The sequence below is a fragment of the Struthio camelus genome, chromosome 17, assembly GCF_040807025.1.
Source record: "Struthio camelus isolate bStrCam1 chromosome 17, bStrCam1.hap1, whole genome shotgun sequence".
Lineage (NCBI taxonomy): Eukaryota > Metazoa > Chordata > Aves > Struthioniformes > Struthionidae > Struthio > Struthio camelus.
The window spans coordinates 5,933,173-5,953,256 of record NC_090958.1 but is presented as its reverse complement, the minus strand read 5'-3'; the positions used below and the strand labels follow the sequence as shown (position 1 = coordinate 5,953,256).

The 20,084-nt window shown below is 37.4% G+C and overlaps 1 protein-coding gene across 3 annotated transcripts in view; it reads right to left on the bottom strand.

Moving 5' to 3' along the window:
• MED13L (mediator complex subunit 13L) overlaps positions 1 to 20,084 on the bottom strand; it is a 207,545-nt gene that overhangs the window by 30,601 nt on the left and 156,860 nt on the right. For all 3 annotated transcript variants that reach the window (XM_068910828.1, XM_068910830.1, XM_068910829.1), the window contains 9 exons: positions 19,529 to 19,633; positions 15,341 to 16,069; positions 13,639 to 13,861; positions 12,541 to 12,646; positions 12,000 to 12,124; positions 10,376 to 10,475; positions 6,858 to 7,078; positions 3,467 to 3,672; positions 2 to 948 (listed from right to left, as the gene is read on the bottom strand). In XM_068910828.1, the coding sequence (XP_068766929.1) occupies positions 2 to 948; positions 3,467 to 3,672; positions 6,858 to 7,078; positions 10,376 to 10,475; positions 12,000 to 12,124; positions 12,541 to 12,646; positions 13,639 to 13,861; positions 15,341 to 16,069; positions 19,529 to 19,633 (2,762 nt within the window). The remainder of the gene's footprint in view (position 1; positions 949 to 3,466; positions 3,673 to 6,857; positions 7,079 to 10,375; positions 10,476 to 11,999; positions 12,125 to 12,540; positions 12,647 to 13,638; positions 13,862 to 15,340; positions 16,070 to 19,528; positions 19,634 to 20,084) is intronic.

Sequence of the window (20,084 nt, the reverse complement as noted above, 5' to 3'; positions counted from 1 at the left end):
CCATTGCTGTGAGGCCAAGAATGTACAGTGGCACTTCTTACTAGGGCTTCATCCACTTTTCCACCAGTGGGGTTGTCCACATACTGCCTGCCTTGCTCAAGGGCATTGAAGCATTCTATCCAGGAATCGTTACTATCTGCCTGCAGTCTGTCATAACTCCAGTTCATACAGGGCAGTGTCTGACGGTTATTGGAGGACATATAATCCAAGCAGCTCAGAGAAGTGAAAGGCTGTGTGTGCTGATTCTGGAGGAGGAGAAGGAGGCTCATTGGAGGTTCCTGGGTCCTTCTAGCTCCCTCTCCCATCTGAGAAAGCAAGTTGCTTTGACACATCATCAGTCGTCTTTCTGCAGCTTGGCCAATATCTGAGGTCTTGCCAAAAATATCCAACTCATCCTCAATGAAGAGCCCAGAGTTGTAACCTAATTTGCGGTTCATAATAGCACTAAATCCACAGGTGCAACGGTACTGATCCTCATTAGATGAATCCGGGATGTATAATCCGACATCTGCACCTTTAATATTCATATTACAGGCGCATATGCAACAGCTATCAAAGTTACGATCTTTGAAGATGTTCAACACAGAGTCTGAAAGAATCAAGGTGACGTAGAGGCTGTGGGCTTCTGGGATTGGCTGAACAGTGGCTGGCTCCACAGAATTAAGCGGTCGTGTCGTAGAAGGGGTAGAAGCAGGTGAACCTTGATCTGTGCTGTCGTATTTTACAGACCCTTGACCACTCGCAGTACCCCCACCTCTAGGAGTCCTTGGGGTCCTGGGAGTGCGTGGGGTAGGGACAGAGAAGCGGGGAGTTGCTGGTGATGGCAGAACTCCTGCTCCACTGTTGCTGGCTGGAGCAGCACTATTTAGCGTCACTGGTGTATTCATCTGAGGAGTGTTCATCTGAAGATAGTCTTGGTCGGCCAAGCTCCCAACACTAGGCACATTGCTACAAGAAACACATGGAAAAATAGAATTATATGCCGCTGCACAAACAAACTGGGTTTGGTTCCTAGAAAACTGATTTTTAAATACAGGGAAATGGTGAAAAATGAAAGGGTTCATCATAAACTACAGTAAAGAAGAAACATCTTCAGGCATTCTGCTCATAAGCTTTTACGCATGTCTCATCTAAAATTTTAGTTCTCATAATGGACACAGCTGTTTCTTACCACTGCAATAAAAAAAGGAGCATCTCAAGCATCACTTAACCCTTTCCAAAGATTATTCCCATGGCCTAAAATTCAGAAGCCCATTAGAAGAATGAGAAGATAATTTATCAGCAGAGTTTTTAGGATATTTATAACTTTTACCTAAAAGAGAAAGAAAAGGTTTTGGCTTTTTTTTTTTTTTTTTTTTAAAAAAAAACAATTTACATACTCTAAAGAGCTACACAGTTAGTGGAAATTAAGAAAATATTTCACAGAAGCATAGAAATCCTATCTTATTTTAGAAATAATCAGTTTAAATATCTGTAGAAAACAATGCACATGGCACTTGTTATATGCAGTATTGCTTCATGCAGGTATGCAACTGCCAGTAGTATTTCAGATACTATAAAAGCAAATACTCATTTAGCACTATGTAGTCTACAGGAAAAAGTCACACGTTCCATTACAAACTCTTACTCCAGTAAAGCTGAGAATCATATTTTTGGGTCATCGCGTCATCACTGGCTTTTATTACTTAAACTTTTGTCATTTTCTGCCAAATCTAAGTGGCCAGAATACGTCTGTATTCTGAGATGTATGAGATGTATGAGATCTATCTTCTCTCTAGAATGACTCATTATACCAAGAAATAGATAATACAGGCCTGTTCAAAAGAATAAGATCTTTATTTAACTTTTCTCTTTCCAAGTTGCTAATAGAACATTTGTCTTGAAACGTGTTCGTTAAGAATTTCATACGTTTTATTTCCTGGCCCTAATATGTAAGAACACAACCAGTTACTCGATAAAGGAGCGGAAACAGAAGAATTTTTCATGTTTGTCTGTTCTTACTCTGTATTTTGTGTGTTATTTAAAGGAGTATTATTTTAAGGCTCACATATCATTAGGAACTTGAAAGGGAAAATAATGAAGATCTTATTTCTTAGAATCATTTAGTTATCTTGAACTGATATACGTCAGGTAAGAGAGGAAAAAAATGAACAAAGGTTTGAAGGAGTTCTGAATCTCAAGCATACTGAATGCCTCAGACTAATAAGAAAAGGTGACCTAGAAACCTTGATTGGCAATCACTACTCTGTCGGAAGCCTGCAGTAATAATCTTCACTCTAATTGGATTATATTGAAAATAAAAGATTTTTTTTTCAACAAATACCTGAAATTAATAACCAGCTCAGGCCTGATGAATCAGTTACTATTATGAAAAAAAAAAAAAAAAAAAGAGAATTAAATTGCTCCCTAGGCACTATCAAGGGTTTACCATTTCTTTTTGCAATTCTTTTGAGAACACTGAATGATCCCCCTTGGAGCTGGAAAAGGACTGATTTAAAGAATTTAAAGATTGATTTAAAGATACAGACTACTTTCTCTAGGAGTGAATGCAGTGCAGCAGGAGACCTTTATACTGTACTACGCCTTCTAAGAAGTTATAAATTTAATAGTACAAATTCTTGATAGGTATCAAGATCTCAGGCAGTGAATTTTTTCCATAAATACTACTAATTTCTGAAAACTGAGTTAAGGAATACGGGTTTTTAAGTTTCATAGAGTGTTTCCATATAGGCCACAGCACTCTAATACTTCATACTGAAAAGACATCTTTTTTTTTTTTTTTTTTTTTTAATATTTAGGAAGAGAAATATATGCTCTTCAGCATATAGCTGATTAGCAACTCAGTATGTGACCCATTCAGGTAAAAACCACTGGAACTCCGAAGAGTTAAGACTGAATTCATAAAAAATTCCTTGAGAAGAGAGCTATCATACGCCCGCTCGAAATTTAAGAACCCTCAGAAAGCAAACTGTTATCAGCTACATGCATAGGATTGAATATCATTGGCAGACTGATGTTCAAACTGAACATACAGGACAAATAAGAGGGGAACCTAACTGTAGGCTAGAGAATAGGCAATTTAAATGGAAGGACAGAGACCTGAGAGGTTAACTGCATGAATTTTGTTCCGTTAACACTTCTGGTTTGGGTTGAATTGCAGTATTTTCCTGTATCAAAAAATGCAATTAATTCAAGTGCTGTTTTTCCCCCCTGTTCTCTAAGAGGTACCAAGAGTGTGGTGAAACTATATTGTGATAATAGCAGTTTCCAAAAATTGTTCTCGACTCAAACATCCCTACCATCAGATCTTTTTTGAGTTGATGACAATGACAGATTTAAAAGGTTTAAAATACATTTGCAGGCTATTTGATGACGTTGGTGCTTCATAAAATTTTTGCATATACTAACTAATCACTTTAAGGATGGGCATAACATATTCTAAAATTTCCTGCAACACTGTACTTACTTGTAGCCATCTCTGATGAAAGTGGCTGCAGGTGGCAAAGGAAGTTGTTCAATTTTAGGAGGAACTGCCCAAGAAGGCCTGAAAATGCAGGCATCTGGTATCTTCAGAGGTAGGAGGCACTGACTTGGCAGTATCTTCAGTGGAGCAAATATGGAGGAGCCCACAAAAGGTTGAAATGATGGAACTTTGTGCACATACGAAAAATCCTGTAACATCCAAGTGATATTGTTTACAACAACACGGTAAGGTTGATCTTTATATTTAAATATTTGTTTTTAATTAAAAACAATTGCACTGCTTTGAACCATACATAACTGCATATTTTTCATAATTAAGTATATCTACTCATTCTACAAAACATTCAGGACCAGCTCCTTCACAAAATTCAGCTGAGGCTTCTTATTACACTGAGGTACTATACAACTTTCCCTAATGTGAGAAGATTTCACAATTAGATTAGATTCATTTAGGATATGAAACATCTGAAAATTAAATGGTACACTATGAAATCTTCAGATTACTTAACTTTAAGCACCTAATTTAGGCACTTAAAAGGCTGATCTTTGCAAGACTTCTATACTGATAGTAGAAAGGCTGAATCTCTCTCTGAAGAAAGCTTAGGTACCTTAAGTCAGCCTCTCTGAATAACAAACACCCTCTTTGGGAATTAATATAATCCCAGTAGCAATAATGGACCCTTATCACTAGCACCATTCAGAATACCACATATAAAGCCACCCAGACTGGACTTTAAGTGACTGTCTTATATTTGCTTGCAGAGAACAAGGACAAAAACTTCAGACAGCATTTCTAAAGCTATTCAACGTTCCTTTCATAAGAAAACAGCTAATCCTTTTGAGACACTACTACAAAGTAACAATATTTATTAAAATAGTAACAGCAGTCTCAAAATTACAGTATTTAATATCTCACTAAATCTTGCCATTTTTCCCCTTGCACCTTGTTAAAGCATTGAGAGATGACGAATGTGTGGATTACTACCTCAGCTGCTGAACGCTCAGCACAAGACATGTACTTGCATGTTCTCAAAATGATCAGCAATGGGTTTAGGTGCTTGTTTTCCATCAGTGCACATGAGCAGGTGTGACATACTTAAAAGCAGAGTAAACTGTACTGTTGGAAATGTTATCAGGCACAATTAAAAATATATTTTAATACTCATAAAAATGGGTGCTAGGGAGATTAAAATATCTTCACTGTCAATGATGCACTAAAATCTTTTCCCACTCAAAAACTCTCAAGCTTATCAAGTCACAATGCACTTTTTCTTTCCAGTCCCAAATTATCCTAGTTTTAGTAAATAGCTTACTATGCAAATGGAAGGAAAAAACAAATAAGGTCTGTGACAAGGGGAAGAAGTGTTTTTCCATATTTACACACAACATACCTCATTAAAAACATACTTCAAACTTCTGTAATGACAGCAAAATTGCAAGAATATACAAACTATACAAAGAGAATGGATAACTGTACATCAGCAAATCCTCTAAGAAGATGCCTTTTCTCATCGTGCCTTCAAATTTATCAGGTTAGAAAGAAGAAGAGATCTTGCAGTAACAGAGCAGACTGTATACATGTCTAGCTTACCAGGTGGTTAACTGTCTTCAGGAGGGATACACTGGTAACTCTAATTCTACCTTAGACTTCTGCAGTCTCTCTGCAGCCTCTCTTCTCCAGTCTCTCCCTTTCTCAACCAAATTATTTGTAAAAGCTCACTAACAATTCAGCTCCTTCATGGGAGTCAGGTCACTTTGCAGGCTTGCGTGCTGGTAACTCCTAGTTCTGAGTAGACACACTATCTCGTTACATGGAGACACAACGCTTGAATGCAACCATCTGTCCTGTTTCCTCCCAGGGATACAGCTGAATGTTCCTAGGGGGAACATCACTGTGTGGTTTGCCTGCGCTTTACTTTGTTTGCCTATCATTACTGCCGTACGGGAAAATTCACTAATTCAGAGCTAAGTATTTTATGCCAAGATTAGATTACGTATCAGTATTCCCATATTGATATATAGCCACTTCTTGCCCATGCAGCTGCAGGTGCTGTATTCTAAGCGCTGTATCTTTGTGCGTATGGCTCACTCAGCTGTAGAGGTGCTGAGATATAAGCCCTCAGCTAATTCCAACCTTTCCAGGAGCACAATATGAAAGGGAGGATAGGGGTGCTGGGAAAATAAACGGCTACGAATATAGAAGAAATGGGCTGCGGGGGATTACGGACTAAGGGGTAGAATTGGGCTATAAAATGAGGCATTCGGGACTACCAGGAAGACAAGAGTTGTCATGTATATCTCCCTTTTTATTACCTGCATACACCCAGTTTGCACTGCTGCAGAACCACAAGGAAATGTCCGTCTTTAAATAAATAATCCTCAAGCTATTCTCATGGAAATATGATAAAGATAACGTCTGACAAAAGAGACAGAAACTGGCCAAAAAAGTAAGTAAGTAATGCAGAATACACACAATCAGGCAGAATGATTAACCTACCTGTTAACGTGTGCTAACGATGGAACAATGAAATACATATCAATGCAGACTAGGTGCTTATGTTAAGTCCTTTTATGTGATGCTATGAAAAAATGGATACATCTTGATATGTAAGCGGGGGAGGTGAGTACTAGTACCCCATAGCAGTGACCCCATTTTAAAATATTTCTTTACTCAGATACACTATAGGGCTCAATATAGGAGTAACTATGTGACATTACCTGACCTGTGTTATACAGAAAGTCAGATAAGAATGGTCCCATCTGGCCTTACAACTTGTGAAGTAACATCAGCTGAAGAAGAAACAGAGCAAGTTTTCAACCCCTGGGCTTTCTCAGTGATTTTCAACCCTAACCAAAAAAGGCAACATTTCAGAGAGAAAAAGGCAGCCTTTCTACATGCATGATTTTATCCTAGCTATATCCCCAGAGACTGGCAACAAGGAGTGGCTATACATAAAAGGTGCTACAGAAAAATTATCCGAAGAAAGCATTTAAGTACTACTTAGTCACAAGTATGACGTTTTCCAATTACATTCATTATTTCTGCCAAGCATAGGACTTACTTCACGTTCAATATCGTTTGGTTCCTGAGAACACCCAGAAACATTACAAACAAAACTATACCTATCACATAAGAGAAAAAAATAACTACAGTTAAAACCAAGGAAACAATTAAAAAGCTGTTTTACTAAAGAAGAATTTTAGTTTTTCCAGATAAAGATTGACACATACTTTATAGGCATCTAATTCACATTTGTTAAAGTAATCTGCTAGGCACCCTACAATACATGTTACATGTTTGTAAGAGAAAAAACAAATCATACAAAACATACATACGTGAGGTTATAAAAACAGTAACATCTTTGGCATGTTACCTTAATTTCTTCAGGCTTAGGGCTACCTAAGCCATCTTCCACCTCCATTTTAAACTCAGCAAGCTGCGTTGGAACCATGTTGACCATAGGACTTTCCATCATTCCCAAGGCAGTCACAGTCTCTGAACTTATTCCATCTTTATAATTCATTACAGGGGAGAAGGCAGGGTGTTGCTCTAAAGAAGGTGGTGTTGGGAACATCCTTTGGAGATCTGCCACTGCTAAATAGGATGAAATAACCCACTGTTAATCATTAAAATATAAATTCTCAAGGAAACCTAATAAAACAGGGGAGACTATCTTGCTACTAGCCCTTATTTCAGCAGTTAAAATCTAGAAAAGAATATTCTACAGACTTACTACAGTTCTGACACCAGTAAAAATTTAGACTAAGAGCTCATTCTTAGGGATAAATTCCAAAAATTCCTAGGGTTGCTTTGCAAGCTTGTTGTTCAGCAGCAACAACAGACTTGTAGATACACCAATGTAAACATACAGTTTTAATAAACACTTTCATAATAAAAGAGATTAATTTACAGTAATGGAAAGTTCACTCCACCAACTGCTATTAAGGAGATTCAGAATAGTTTCTTTCCTTTTCTCGAGTGACACTGAATCCTAAAATGGAGGCTTTTTGAATTTTTGTGCAGTTAGCTGTGTTTTGCACTAACCTACGATCCCTACAGTGTCATTTGGTCCATAGTGACACAACTCCTGAAAAAAAAGACAGGCTACTGTTGCTAATACAAACTTGGGCACTTTTGGTTAGAAATTAGACTGCCAGACATCAGCAAATTACAAATAAGTCTCAGAGGAAGCTTCAAAATAAGAATTTTGCTCCACCAGAGACTAAGCAAGGAAAATCCTTAAATTACTTCTCAGTAAAATTAATATAATGCAATTGTTCATCACGTATTTTCATTTCTTCTTTAAGGAAAAGAAACACAGAAAAGCCAGTACAATGCAGTATATGCAATCAAACAGAAGTCAGAATAAAGTCTTGCATTTTCCTCCCAATTACATTCTTACTCTTTACTTTCCTTAAAATTCAAAACACATATTATCTTTTCCTTACTTGAATTAGGACTGAAATTCTCTTGACATAATGATCACTCTGGTGAATTCATTGTTAAAATAATCAAATTAGAGAGGGGTAAATTCCCAAAGGAATCTCTTCTGAAGTAGTGGGTCTGACAGACTAAATGCCCACTTCCATTTCCATTCCTTTACATATATCCAGCCCTAGTTGGCAGGACACAAGGACACACTTCTATTCAATAAATTTTGCAATCTAAAGATTATGGATAATTGGTAGGTAAATAGAGATGGATTTCTGACAGGAAAACACTGAGTTGCAGAAACCAAAACTGACTGCTGAAACATGTTGCTAGTCTCTAAAACTAGTTGTGAAGGACAGAAATAAGTGATGGAATTAAAATGATATATAGAATACGAATACATTCACACAAATAGGTAACAGGACATTTTCATAGGATGCTGCAGCCTCTGTTTCTGTCCCTGTTCTACCTTAACTGAGCATCAATCTGAATTTGGTTCTCTGGTCCACAGAGATGAGACACCTGTTCTCCTATTTAATTCTTTATAGGAAGTGGAACAACTCTGAATAGGCTAGATTCTCCCAAAGCAGGGTTCTAGTTCTAACAACACTCAACACTGAACCCAAGTCTTCCACATTCTGGAGTTAATATATATAGTAAATAACAGGCTATGAATTATTCCCACTCAGGTCCTTTTTGCCTTCTCAGTCTTGCTTTCAGTGAAAACTTTAAAAGAACTTAGTCTTGTCCTGACACACGATAAGCCACATGTTGAAAACTCAGGTTCAGCAGAATGGAAAAAACTATTTTCCACCAAATGCTAGTATGAAGTACAATCTACTGCTGAACGCCATTTGGATCTGCTATTGCCTGTTTTCAGAGAGATGTGTGCTTTAGAAAGCAGAGAAAGGAAAGGGACAGGAAGGGAAGAGAAAGGAAGGTTAGAATGAAGCGTAGTCAGTAGGACTCTGCTATGATGCATGAGGCATTTCAGTTCCCTGTAGATACTGCTATGCCTCAACAGCTGGTGTCAAAGGGAGATAGGTACAAAACAAAAGAAGTGGGGTGCATCTATTTAACTTATTTCATACAGCTCTACAGTATATCATTTTCCCATGTTCAACCTCCAGTTAGCAAAATTCTGCAGTGCAGATTCATTAAAAAAAAAAAAAAAACAGTTTAATTACAAAAAAACCCCAACCCTACAGCAACTGGCTTACCATCATTATTCATTTCCACATGTCAAGTCTGCAAAAACTTTGCATATCTTGAAAATGGATCAACTAAACCTGTCAAAATCTCATTTCTTTATACTTCAGACTTACACATTTGAGTAAATCAGCACAGCTTTTATGGGTCCATAAAACTCTGACTCATCTGCCTGACATCGTGGATTTTTTTCCCCTCAATTTGTTCTCATTACCAGCTGAACTTCATGAGAAGACATTAAAGAATGTTTTGCAGAGAAATTTGATTTCTGTTTATAGTAGTCACAGGATCAAACATCCTTCCTTCTCGCCATGTAATTTGTAGTTCACAGTTTGGTTGGTTAGTATCATATCAAACACTCTTACCTCCCTCCTCACATGCATGCAAACACACACACATGCATACATACGCACAAACCTCAAGAGAAATGCCATCTAGGTATCTAATGCAAAAAGAACTGTGTCATTCAGACCGTAAAAGTTATCATTCCAAAAAGTTGTTGGCACAGCCCTTGCAAAAAAAATCCTATTATCATTTTAACTTGCATAAAATATTTTCAGTACACTAAGTTTCATTTCAAAATTTCTTCCACTCCTATAACCTTCCAGGTACTACTACATGTGTAATGGCCTGCACAAGCATTACTTCTACCATAAACAACCCACCTATAAGGGGTTTAAAATTTGGTTTCAGTTAGAAGCTAATACTTCTATTCTATTAATATACCTCCAAACCTAGATTAAACTCTGAATGTAGTTTTAGCCTGAAATTGTCCAACGTTAAATACAACTTTTTTCCAAGACAGGTTGCACCATAAGGCCAAGTGCTAACTCACCGCTTTAAAATCTGAATAGCTGTATAAAGAAGGATGATTTATACTTAAATGGATATGGGTAATGTTATAAGTGACTATCTGAGATTAAATATTGAATTGAGAATACAGGGATAGCTTCTAAAAGAAGATTTGTAACAACTCCCTTCCATGCTTCCAATCAAAGGCGATAATGTCAGAATAACATCACAAATCTAAGCAGACACATTCAAAATATGTCTATATTCCCATCCACAGTTTCCATTAAAACCCACTTATCCTTGTTTAATATTGGCATCCGGTAATTACAGAAGAAAATAAGCACACTAGCTCTTAATCCTGAAAAAGTGACATTACAAGCTTCTTACAAAACTAGCAGTATGGTAGCTATGAGGTAATTTTAACTGCGACCAAAGTGGTGATCAATTGTTGCTACTTACTTGGTGGATAAGGTACTGCTGTTCTACCATCCTTCCCTACAGGGCGTTCCTCAGACCCTACTGCAGGCATTTTTGATGACCGAAGAGCTGGTGATACAGCCTAAAAAGATGATCACATACCATTTAAAAAAAAAAATACAAAAAATTAGAATATCAAAGCTATTAAAAGTTTTGAAAACTCTCCGAATGAGATTTTACAAAAAAGAAAGAAAAAATTGTACTTTTCCAGTAGCTTAACACATTCCGCCCCTTCCCCAACCAAGAGCCTGGTTTTCTTTTGTCTTTTTTAAAACTAAAATCAAAACAAAAAGTCTCTGAAATATTTGTGTATACATATAGGTACAAACACATGCATGTAGATATACACAAATTATATTGAAAATGTCATAATTAACACTGAGTTCGAAATTAACACGACTACACTACTTGCTTCCATGTTCGGAGGCTATAAAGTAACACTGAGAAAACATCACCAAGAGTAAAAACGTCTGGTTAGTACCAGGACGCAGAACGCCATGAACAGACTACCACGGGGTACAGCTCCACACATTGCATGTTTTCAGACAGGAAGAACGTTAGGTCTATCCAAGCCAACAGTGACTGCACACCAAACGGTTATTGTTTTTAAACTGACAGAATAGTTCGCTAGTAGACTTACATATTAGCTGTGAAATCTTAAGTGCAGTTTGTGTGAAACCACAGAACAGTGCAAATAAAAAGACCTAAGGATTCATTAAAGACAGCCTTACTTAGCAAGCCCTGAATGAGAGCAACTAAAAGTTCTGGCATTAGACCTTCAAACCACGTTATCTACATCAGTCAGTTTAGGATCAGCTTCTGTATCATTATGGCTAGATTAGATTAAGCTTAAACACAGTAATTATTCTAATCTTTGACTTTCCAGGGGCTTTGATATAAATCAGAGTAGCAGTAGTAATTGATGTAAATCGGTTTTTCCTTTTGTATTTCATAATATTCAGTGAACTATTTCTTCTTGCACAGAAATAAAGTGGTTATAGGAACAGAAAAAAACCAGAATTGTTTCAGAGTATTACTTCAGAGAACTACTGAAATACAATAAGGTTGAATTTATTTTTCTTTAGGCAGCTTCTCAGACAAGGTAAAAGAACAAATCCTCAATTAATGAAACTAAGACCTTTTTCCACAGCTCACAGAAATAAACACAAAATACTGACAAAAACTAAAGACTACAAGTTAGATCTAATGTACTTATAATGCAACTACATTGTTTTTCCTAAGAAAATACTCCTGTAGCCTGTCTCTGCAATGACTATGACAGAAAACCAGTTGCATTTTCCTTAGAGTTTACAGGTTTCCCCCTCATGACTGAAAAACTCTGTCAGAAAACACAAGCTTTGGCGTAATCTAAGTGATCTTCCTGAATTTCATACAGTGATGATTTCTCTCTTTGATGGATCTCCTTGAAGAATATCTTAAGGACATCTTGCTCTCAGGTCTTCCTAGTTACACATGCAAGCCTGCCCACCTGGCAACGCTCTCTGCTACCTATTAGGGATGACTGCCCACCACTAGGATTCCAGCATCTTTCTTCTTCTTTGCCAGGGTTTAAATCTATAGAACATTCAGTCCTACAAAGACTTACACCAAGCTCATCTTCATCTGAATTATCAAAAATATTATCTAAATCGTGAAGTGATGGAGCCAGATCTGTCACCTGTGTGAGGCTACCAGAGCCTACTCGGCCTGCAGCATTGTCTTGCCGGGTATCTATCAAAAAGAAAGAGAAAAATTGATGAGAATTGAGAGTAAACATAGCAAACAAAATTGTGTCTTCACTTTTACTCATCACTCTAAACAGGAAAGCAGCAGGAATCAGCGAGGCCCCTTTTCTAAGATGTATTCTAGAAATAGCCTTGCTGTAGTGGAAGCTCAAGCTGAAGTTTTAGTCAAGCACCCAAAGCTATCCGGGAAAGAATAAAGGTAGCCACTGCTCACCTTCATTCTGCTTGTCTTTTTTAAAACCAACATAAATATTTTTTAAAACAGTTTTTGTCCACTTCAGACAGCTATCTGTAACTCTCGTGTCACAGTAAAATGTTTAGCATGTGATTTTTCTTTGGGATTCAGCTGTGCGGCTTTGAGTATTATAATTTTGCAGAGTGAATAAAAGCACTTTTACTCACCTGTCTTAGGAGCAGAACTGAAAATAGACATGGCATCTTTCCCATCAGGCACTGGCGTAGAATGACCTGTTGTGGGGATTTCCTTGGTGCCAATTCCATCTTCTGACTATACAAAGAATCCAAGAATTTTTCATAATGTTAGTTTAAGCCATGTAAGAATAACCTGTCATATTAATAGCTTTCCTACGCCAAGCCATATGCAGGGCTCTTTGAATCAACACTTTGAGAAGCGCAGAACATTCTAAGAAGGAAAAAAGACAGTTATTTGCTATTTATCTATGTGCCAGGAAAAATGAAGTAATATTGCATATCACTACAAAGGATTCCATATACATCAATTAATTCTGATAACCAGTACAGATACTTAACACGCTCATTCTCTCTAGAAAACACACCTCCTAGAATTCTAAGTGCCTATAAGAACAAACGAGCAAGAAAAGCCAGACAACGAAGCAGCATTATAATGGGTAAGATAAATAGAGAGGGAGAAACATCAGGCAGCTGCAGCAGCTGATGTCCCAGGAATTATGATCAAATCATTCTCTCCCCCATGTGGATGAAGAGCTCTAAGGAAGTGTTCAAACCAATACAGTGTCCCTGTCACAGATCTGCTCAGTAGAAGGCTAAACTAGTTTTGCCCAAGGGAAGAAAGATGAATTTAGGCTGGAGAGATCTGAGCGTTGCAGTGAGGTGATACATCAGGCTGGAAAAAAAAAAAAAAAAAGAAATAATTAAAAAAAAAAAAAAGGACCAAGTTCTTTCTTCTCTACAAGTAAATATACGGCGTGAAATATTTTATTTCTTAGTTTATCTCTGGAATCTGCTTCTGGTGAAATGGAAGATATATAAACAGGAAGTGTTCTTTGTAACATCCGTATTTAATACTGTAAATAGGTTCAGAGGGACGCCAGCAACTACTGATTCAAATCAGGTACTGAAACAATTTCTTTCTTCTCCCCATGTAGTAAAGAAATACGTATCCCGCTGAGTTTGATCAGCGGAGTAGGTTTGTGTATTCCTGAGAGCTGTAAAGCAAATACTCTGCTACAGTAATATAACCATAATAAGAACGTTAAAGACCTTGCATTTACAGGTTACCTTGCTCTTTTTCAAAGGATCTTTCTCAGCCCCAAGTTTGCACTTTTTATTGCCAGTGAAGCTGTACTTTATATCACCGTCTTCAAAAGTGTAAGGATCACTAGCATCTCCCAAGCCTTCCCCAGGCTGATGTATTAGAGGCAAGGGGTCAAGATAGTTCAGCGTCTGCGCTGGTTTGCTGTCTTCCAAAATTTTAAATCGTTTATTAGGTTGTGCTAAAAGCCTGAAAGAAAAAATAAACAAATAGATAATGCCATCATGAAGAAAAACAATCATACCTTTTGCAGTAAATAAAAATAACAACTCTGAAGATCTGTTACTGTCACACACAGAGCCCACAATCCACTCCATCCTCCTTGAGATAGCAGAAATACGCTTTCCCTCAAATGAAGCACAAAATTTCCCTCAATTTAGTATGAAACACCTCACTGTGTTGAGAACTCCTACTCTGAAGCAATGAAAAAAGAGTGACTCTTATCCCTGTAATACAAATCACAATATTTTGAACTGCATGTAAACTTTTCAGTCTATCAAATTCCAAAATAATTACCAAAATTAATTGTCATAACTCAATAATTCTTCCTCAACTGATTTTGCCTTAAACATTTTCATTAATTACCCTTCATATTCTATGTGTTGTCTGAATGCAATGATAATTTTAATGATAATTTTAAGCCTGCAGAACATTAATTCAGATTTCAAGTTTGAGAGTTTTAAAAAAACACTTTTCATAAAAAGAAAAACACTCCCTCCCCCATTAAAAAAAAAAAAAAAGACAGCTAAAAATTCCTGAACATTAAAACTGTACAGGTAGTTCATACTCTTCACTGAGAAAGACAATGTGTGCCAAATGCATTTTTTTCTATGGTTAACATTTCTAAGAGATTAGAACTTGTGCTTTTGGATGTACAGACAAGAAAGTCTGGTAGGGTTTTCAAGTTTCAGGCCTACCCAGACTGAAGTTAATCGTAAAGCTTCTATCAAATTCGAAGATCAGGTACTGGGTTCAGAATACCAACACCATTACAAAGAAGTGGTATTCCATAATATATCATCAGTTGTTACTTCTGGGAAGTGTGGCACAGTGCAACTTTAAAACCACACAATGGGATCTATACCTCATCAAAGTGCCTGGACAGTGCCATAAGCAGTTTCGTCTGTCCTGTCTTGTCAAAACCAAACGTTAATGCAATGGTAAGGCTGCAGGACTAAACACAGATTTTGATTTTTAAAATGCTCAAAAGAGGTAAACTTAATAAAACTCTTACACTTGCTCAAATTACTTTCACAGAGATTACAAAAAAGATTTATCAGCTCTGATAATGTCCAACAAAAAGCCAAATATGAAAAAGATAAAGGATACTACACTTTAAAATTTCTATTTAAGTGTTTAACGTTAATGCCAGCATACAGTATCTTCGATGCTTAAAGGAAGCTTTTTACTTGTGGCAAAATTTTTATTTGTGAGCAAAAAAATGATCCGAGGAAACTGCTATTTAAAAAAAAAAACTCTTCCCATTAGGTATTTTCCTACCAAATATCACTCTTACACAAAATTGTCACAGTTAAATTCTATCATCTACACCCACCTCATCCTTACGGTTTTGATGTTCCAGGGAACTGGATGGTTACAACTGAAAACAGAGTATGGTCATGGCTATAATTTAATAAAGCCACCATTTGGAACAATTTTCAGTCCTACCTTTTCAGCGCAGTGCTGTCCGAGTTTACTTCCATCTTGGCATCATATCTCTCACACGGAAGATCTGGTGGCCTGAACTCTGGATCGTCACTTGGTGGGACACTGTAGGTCCTCCACATATCTAAGGACTCGTTGTTGTGAATTATCCCACAGTATAAGGCTGTCTCACTGACCTCTGCCATCAGAGGTAACCTCTGTCCAACGAGAACTGTCCTATCATCTAAGCTGGGCAACGGTTGAAGTTCCAGCCCGTTGCCATAGAGTGCTGGGTTCACAGGTACTGATGGTGGGTCAAGATTCTCTGCTTCTTGACCTCTTGGCTGGGGGCTAAGTGTGGGAGGCAGAGGGGAAGTAGGTGAATGGGGTGAATCCATAGGATTCATATTAATTTGCTTGCTTGGATTTCTAGCAGGTATAGATAGCGGCTTCTCATATTTTCTGGAGTTAGGGACTTCTAAAGAGGGTTCCATTCCTGCTAATCCCAGTTTCTGCCCGGATGTGTCCTGCTCCATGCATAGCTCTTCAGTCACAGAGGGCCGATGGTGAAATGGCATCAAAGGCCTTTTTTGCAGTTTATCTCCTTTTTCTTGTCTTTCTGTTGTTTTGTGCTTTGAAGAGGCAGGAGGTGGCAATGATGAAGATGATGATGTTCCCACACTGAATCCTGGCTGAGTTACTGTTGGGGGGCGGCTGGAGCCAGCAGCACAACGCTGTTTGAAAACCTTGTGCCTGAAAGCAGAGACAAAAAAGGTCACTTTATTTAATGAACAAAAAACAAAAACAAAGCAGAGCTTCAGGAAATCTTGTATCCATTCCTGATCTTTTCACAGATTCTGCAGTAGTCACGTGATCTGGACAAGGCCATTCAACCCAGCTTGGCTGCAGTTTCTCCAGCCTATAAAATGGAGAATGACAGACTCCAGATAACAGTACTCTATGGAAGGAAGATTTAATGTTTATAAAAAGCTTAGAAATGCTCAGATGGAAGATAATATAAAGAAAAAAATTCAAGCTACTGTTGTTTTCACTACCCTAAAGAAAGATAGCCTTTCAAACAAAACAACTACTGTGGAACTACACTACTTCTTTTGTACGCTCTTGAACATCTGTTACAAGAGATACAGATCTGAACTGTTTTAGTTATGTTCACAGATGCAATACACAGCAGGCTGCTTTCATGGCAGTTCCCTCCAGATCAGGTGAGGAAAAATAAGTATAACTATAGTCAAAAAAAACAAGCAGCTATTAACTGATGAATACAGCATGAAGAAATATTTCAGAACACCTCAAAACCCAAAACACGACAACATAATCTTTATTAGCTTCATAATTTCAGGGTTTTTTTTTTTTTTCAATTTATACCCAGTATCTTTTAAAATGGGAAGCGCAGGACTGAATTTCAGAATTCCGGGTAGTGCTAAACAGCATTTTCATTATAAAGCACATGGTCCCTGAGGATGCTACAGCAGAGACATTTAACTCAGCCAATGTCTTTCCATACACATTTTCAGTTGGTTATTTGACCATACTATATGTGGTTGCAGTCTGCATTTTTATTTGCTCTTTTTTGTCAAAGAAAAGCACAAACAAGTTGAAAGATGTATTGTCTATAATATTTATACCTGTTCAAAGCAAACAGCACTTCAAAATAAATAGCACATGACTACCGCAATGAAATATAAATCACTCCATCCTTATTTCTTGTCATAAACCACAATAACTAGTACAGAACAAAACATTTACTATGCTTCTTATCACAAACACAAAACAATCTGCACTATCTCAAGTTTAAGTGACCTAATAGATTGTAGAAAACCAATTCTGTTTTTATGACTTAGTTATGAAAAAAATCCTCAAGTTTTGCAGTACACAGCGGCTCCCAAATGTGGCATCTACAATTTCTTGTACTTACTACTGTAATCTTTCTCCTGTCACCATCTATGTTGTATAGTGTTTTCCTGGTTTTATTTGTGGGCTTCGTTGTTACCAGGACATGTTGCAATTTCTCTGCCACAGCAGATGGTCTGTAGCTGCAATCTCCCATAATGCGGAGCTGATGTCCTAATAACTGAAGATTTGCCTTAAGCATGTTCTTATACATTTCATTGATTTAATTCTCCATCATTCGCTTTATTCTTACGGATCCCAGAAAATTCTTTTAGACAGTCTGCTGTTTAACATATAAAGTTGGGTCTACAGAAGATTCAATTTGATGGTGAAGACAATCCTTTAAGAATCCACATTTAAGATCATATCTTGACATTTATACTGGCATTTACACAATACATAAAATGGTTATGGTGTGACTAAACAATTAGATTAGTAATACAGTAGCCGTCCAGTTTCTGCAGCTATGCAGAAAACTGCATGGCACACATTTACTGCTCCTTGAAGTCAGGCACCTCCTTCATTTTAAGCATAATGTTTTAATTTCCCTGTTGCTGTGTTGGATTTTACTAGCTCCAGTATGATTTAGTCACCAGTGGAGGTGTTAAGAGACACTGTGAACTACAAATGCAACTGAATCTGTTTATAGATGCAGGTTTCCATTGTCCACTATTGGTTTGCCATGCCTTCCAGGTGAGGCGAGACTTCAGTTTTCTACAGGAAACGCTGGGCATCTTGACAAAACATTTAATTGTTCCACGTTCTTGAGTATACATACAACCAATAAACAATCCAGGGCAAAGAGCAGGCTGCAAGACAGCAACACTCTTGCTTCTGATACAGCACAGAGTCTGTCCAGCTTGAACACTGTGTCCTCTATGTGACACACATTCCTCCACATTCATTTACCTCTTCTTCTAAATGCACACAGAACAATTTCTATCATAAGAGAAGTCGATCACATAAAGCACACGGGCACAGCCTTGCTTCATTCCGTTTGGGACAACAGAAATTTCTAATCAATAACCTCTGAGCGATCATGAGAACACTATATTCATGAATTTCTTTGTACAGCCAAAGTTATACAGAAAACTCCGCAGCGACCGTCCTGGCAGATAACACGTTTAAGGATTTGGCTAGACAACTGCAATTGGATTGCAAGGATAATGCAATAATTTTATTAACAGCATTACTCTTGAATTTGCCTAATTGCTAAAACAAACAAAAAGCCCCCAGATATGCCTCAACCAGCCCAAAAGCAGAGAACTGTTCTGCCACATCACTAACCATTGTGTTGATTTTTATTCTGCCAAAGACCCTTCTTGCAGTCGTGGAAAAAAAGAAGATAACAAAGCGGTAAGCATGACATGATCAATGTCTGTTTGACCATGTAATAGATACTTACATCAGTGACTACTTTCGGAATAACTTCTTCATTTCATAAAAAAAACATCTTTACCAGTCTTCTAATTAGATGGTGACCTTTAGGATTAAATAGTTCGGTAGAAACACCACTGGAAACTGTTGTTCTAGCCCTGCATCATCTCCCTGATAATTTTAAGAGTGTCTAGCAGAATCGGTGGTGATGCTTGCTGCTCCCGAGTGAACAGTACTGAAATTTTATTTAAGCATTCATCAAAGATGACAGATGATTTAATAAACTCTTAAAATGTTTGTGCGAGTGAGCTGTGATTTTCTTTTGCTCAGCTGATAGTGCTGACCATGCTGCAAATTCGGTTGTCTTGGGGGTTTTTTGGTGTCTGTTTGATGAGGAATCAAAACTCACCAGAGGTAAATGATTTACACGGAGTAAATGATTCTTAGGGATATTTTTCTTCTTCCTCCAAAAACGGAGATCAGCACTATCCCTAAATGAGGAGCTCGGAAATGTGACCAACTACCATTAACTCTGAGACAGCCACACATAACTTATGGTGTGAACTTCTGCCCCTCTCTGTCACGAGGATTACTTCTCCAAGATTTGAAGCAGGCAAAGGTGAGAGACAAAGCTCGCACCTCTGAAAAACCTGAAGGGTGAGTTGAATACAGTGAGAAACATTTGTGTCACCCTAGCTCCCATTCTCTATTCTGTGATCATTTTTCTACTCAAGTTGACGGCTGCAAGCAGACAATGATAAGAGATTCATATTAATCACCTGAACATGACTGACAACCACAATTTTCATATTAGAGTTTCCTCTTCTGTTAGTTAAAACACACCTAACTTTCAAAAGTGTACCTCTGTCTTAAATAAACAGCACTCTTCCAAAATGACAAACGCTTACTCTCGTCAAAGCTTACCTGGAACAAGAACAACTGACTCTTTCGACTGGATCTACAAAATCCCAAGAAACAGTGTCGTTAGGAACTTCCTCCTCCATATTTGCAGTTGTAACTTGACTCCTCCTGAGGAAAAAAAAAAAGTTATCACCTTTTATAAAATAAAATTTTACAATTACATATCCATAAATGCATGCACGTTCCCCTCAAACAAAACACATCCTTCTACTTCACTCCTGAAATAGATTCTGTATTTAACAGCAGTTTTCTCTACTACGTCTTAAAACTGATAGTTTGATTTATATGGAGAGTATCAGCTGTACATTAGGTATCTTTCTTCTGGAGTCTGAGCATAAGCAAGCAATTCAAACTGAATCTGGAAATGCTTCTGGCATGTCCAATGAGAAAACTGCATGGTAATAATGGAAAAATAAAGATGCCACAGGCCACATGCACACATCATGCTACAAATATATTTTAAATCTCCAGTAATAAAGAGCTACAATACTAACAATACTTTACCATATCCTTGATGATTAGAATTTTAGTCTCATACATATGTAAATACCTTTCCAGA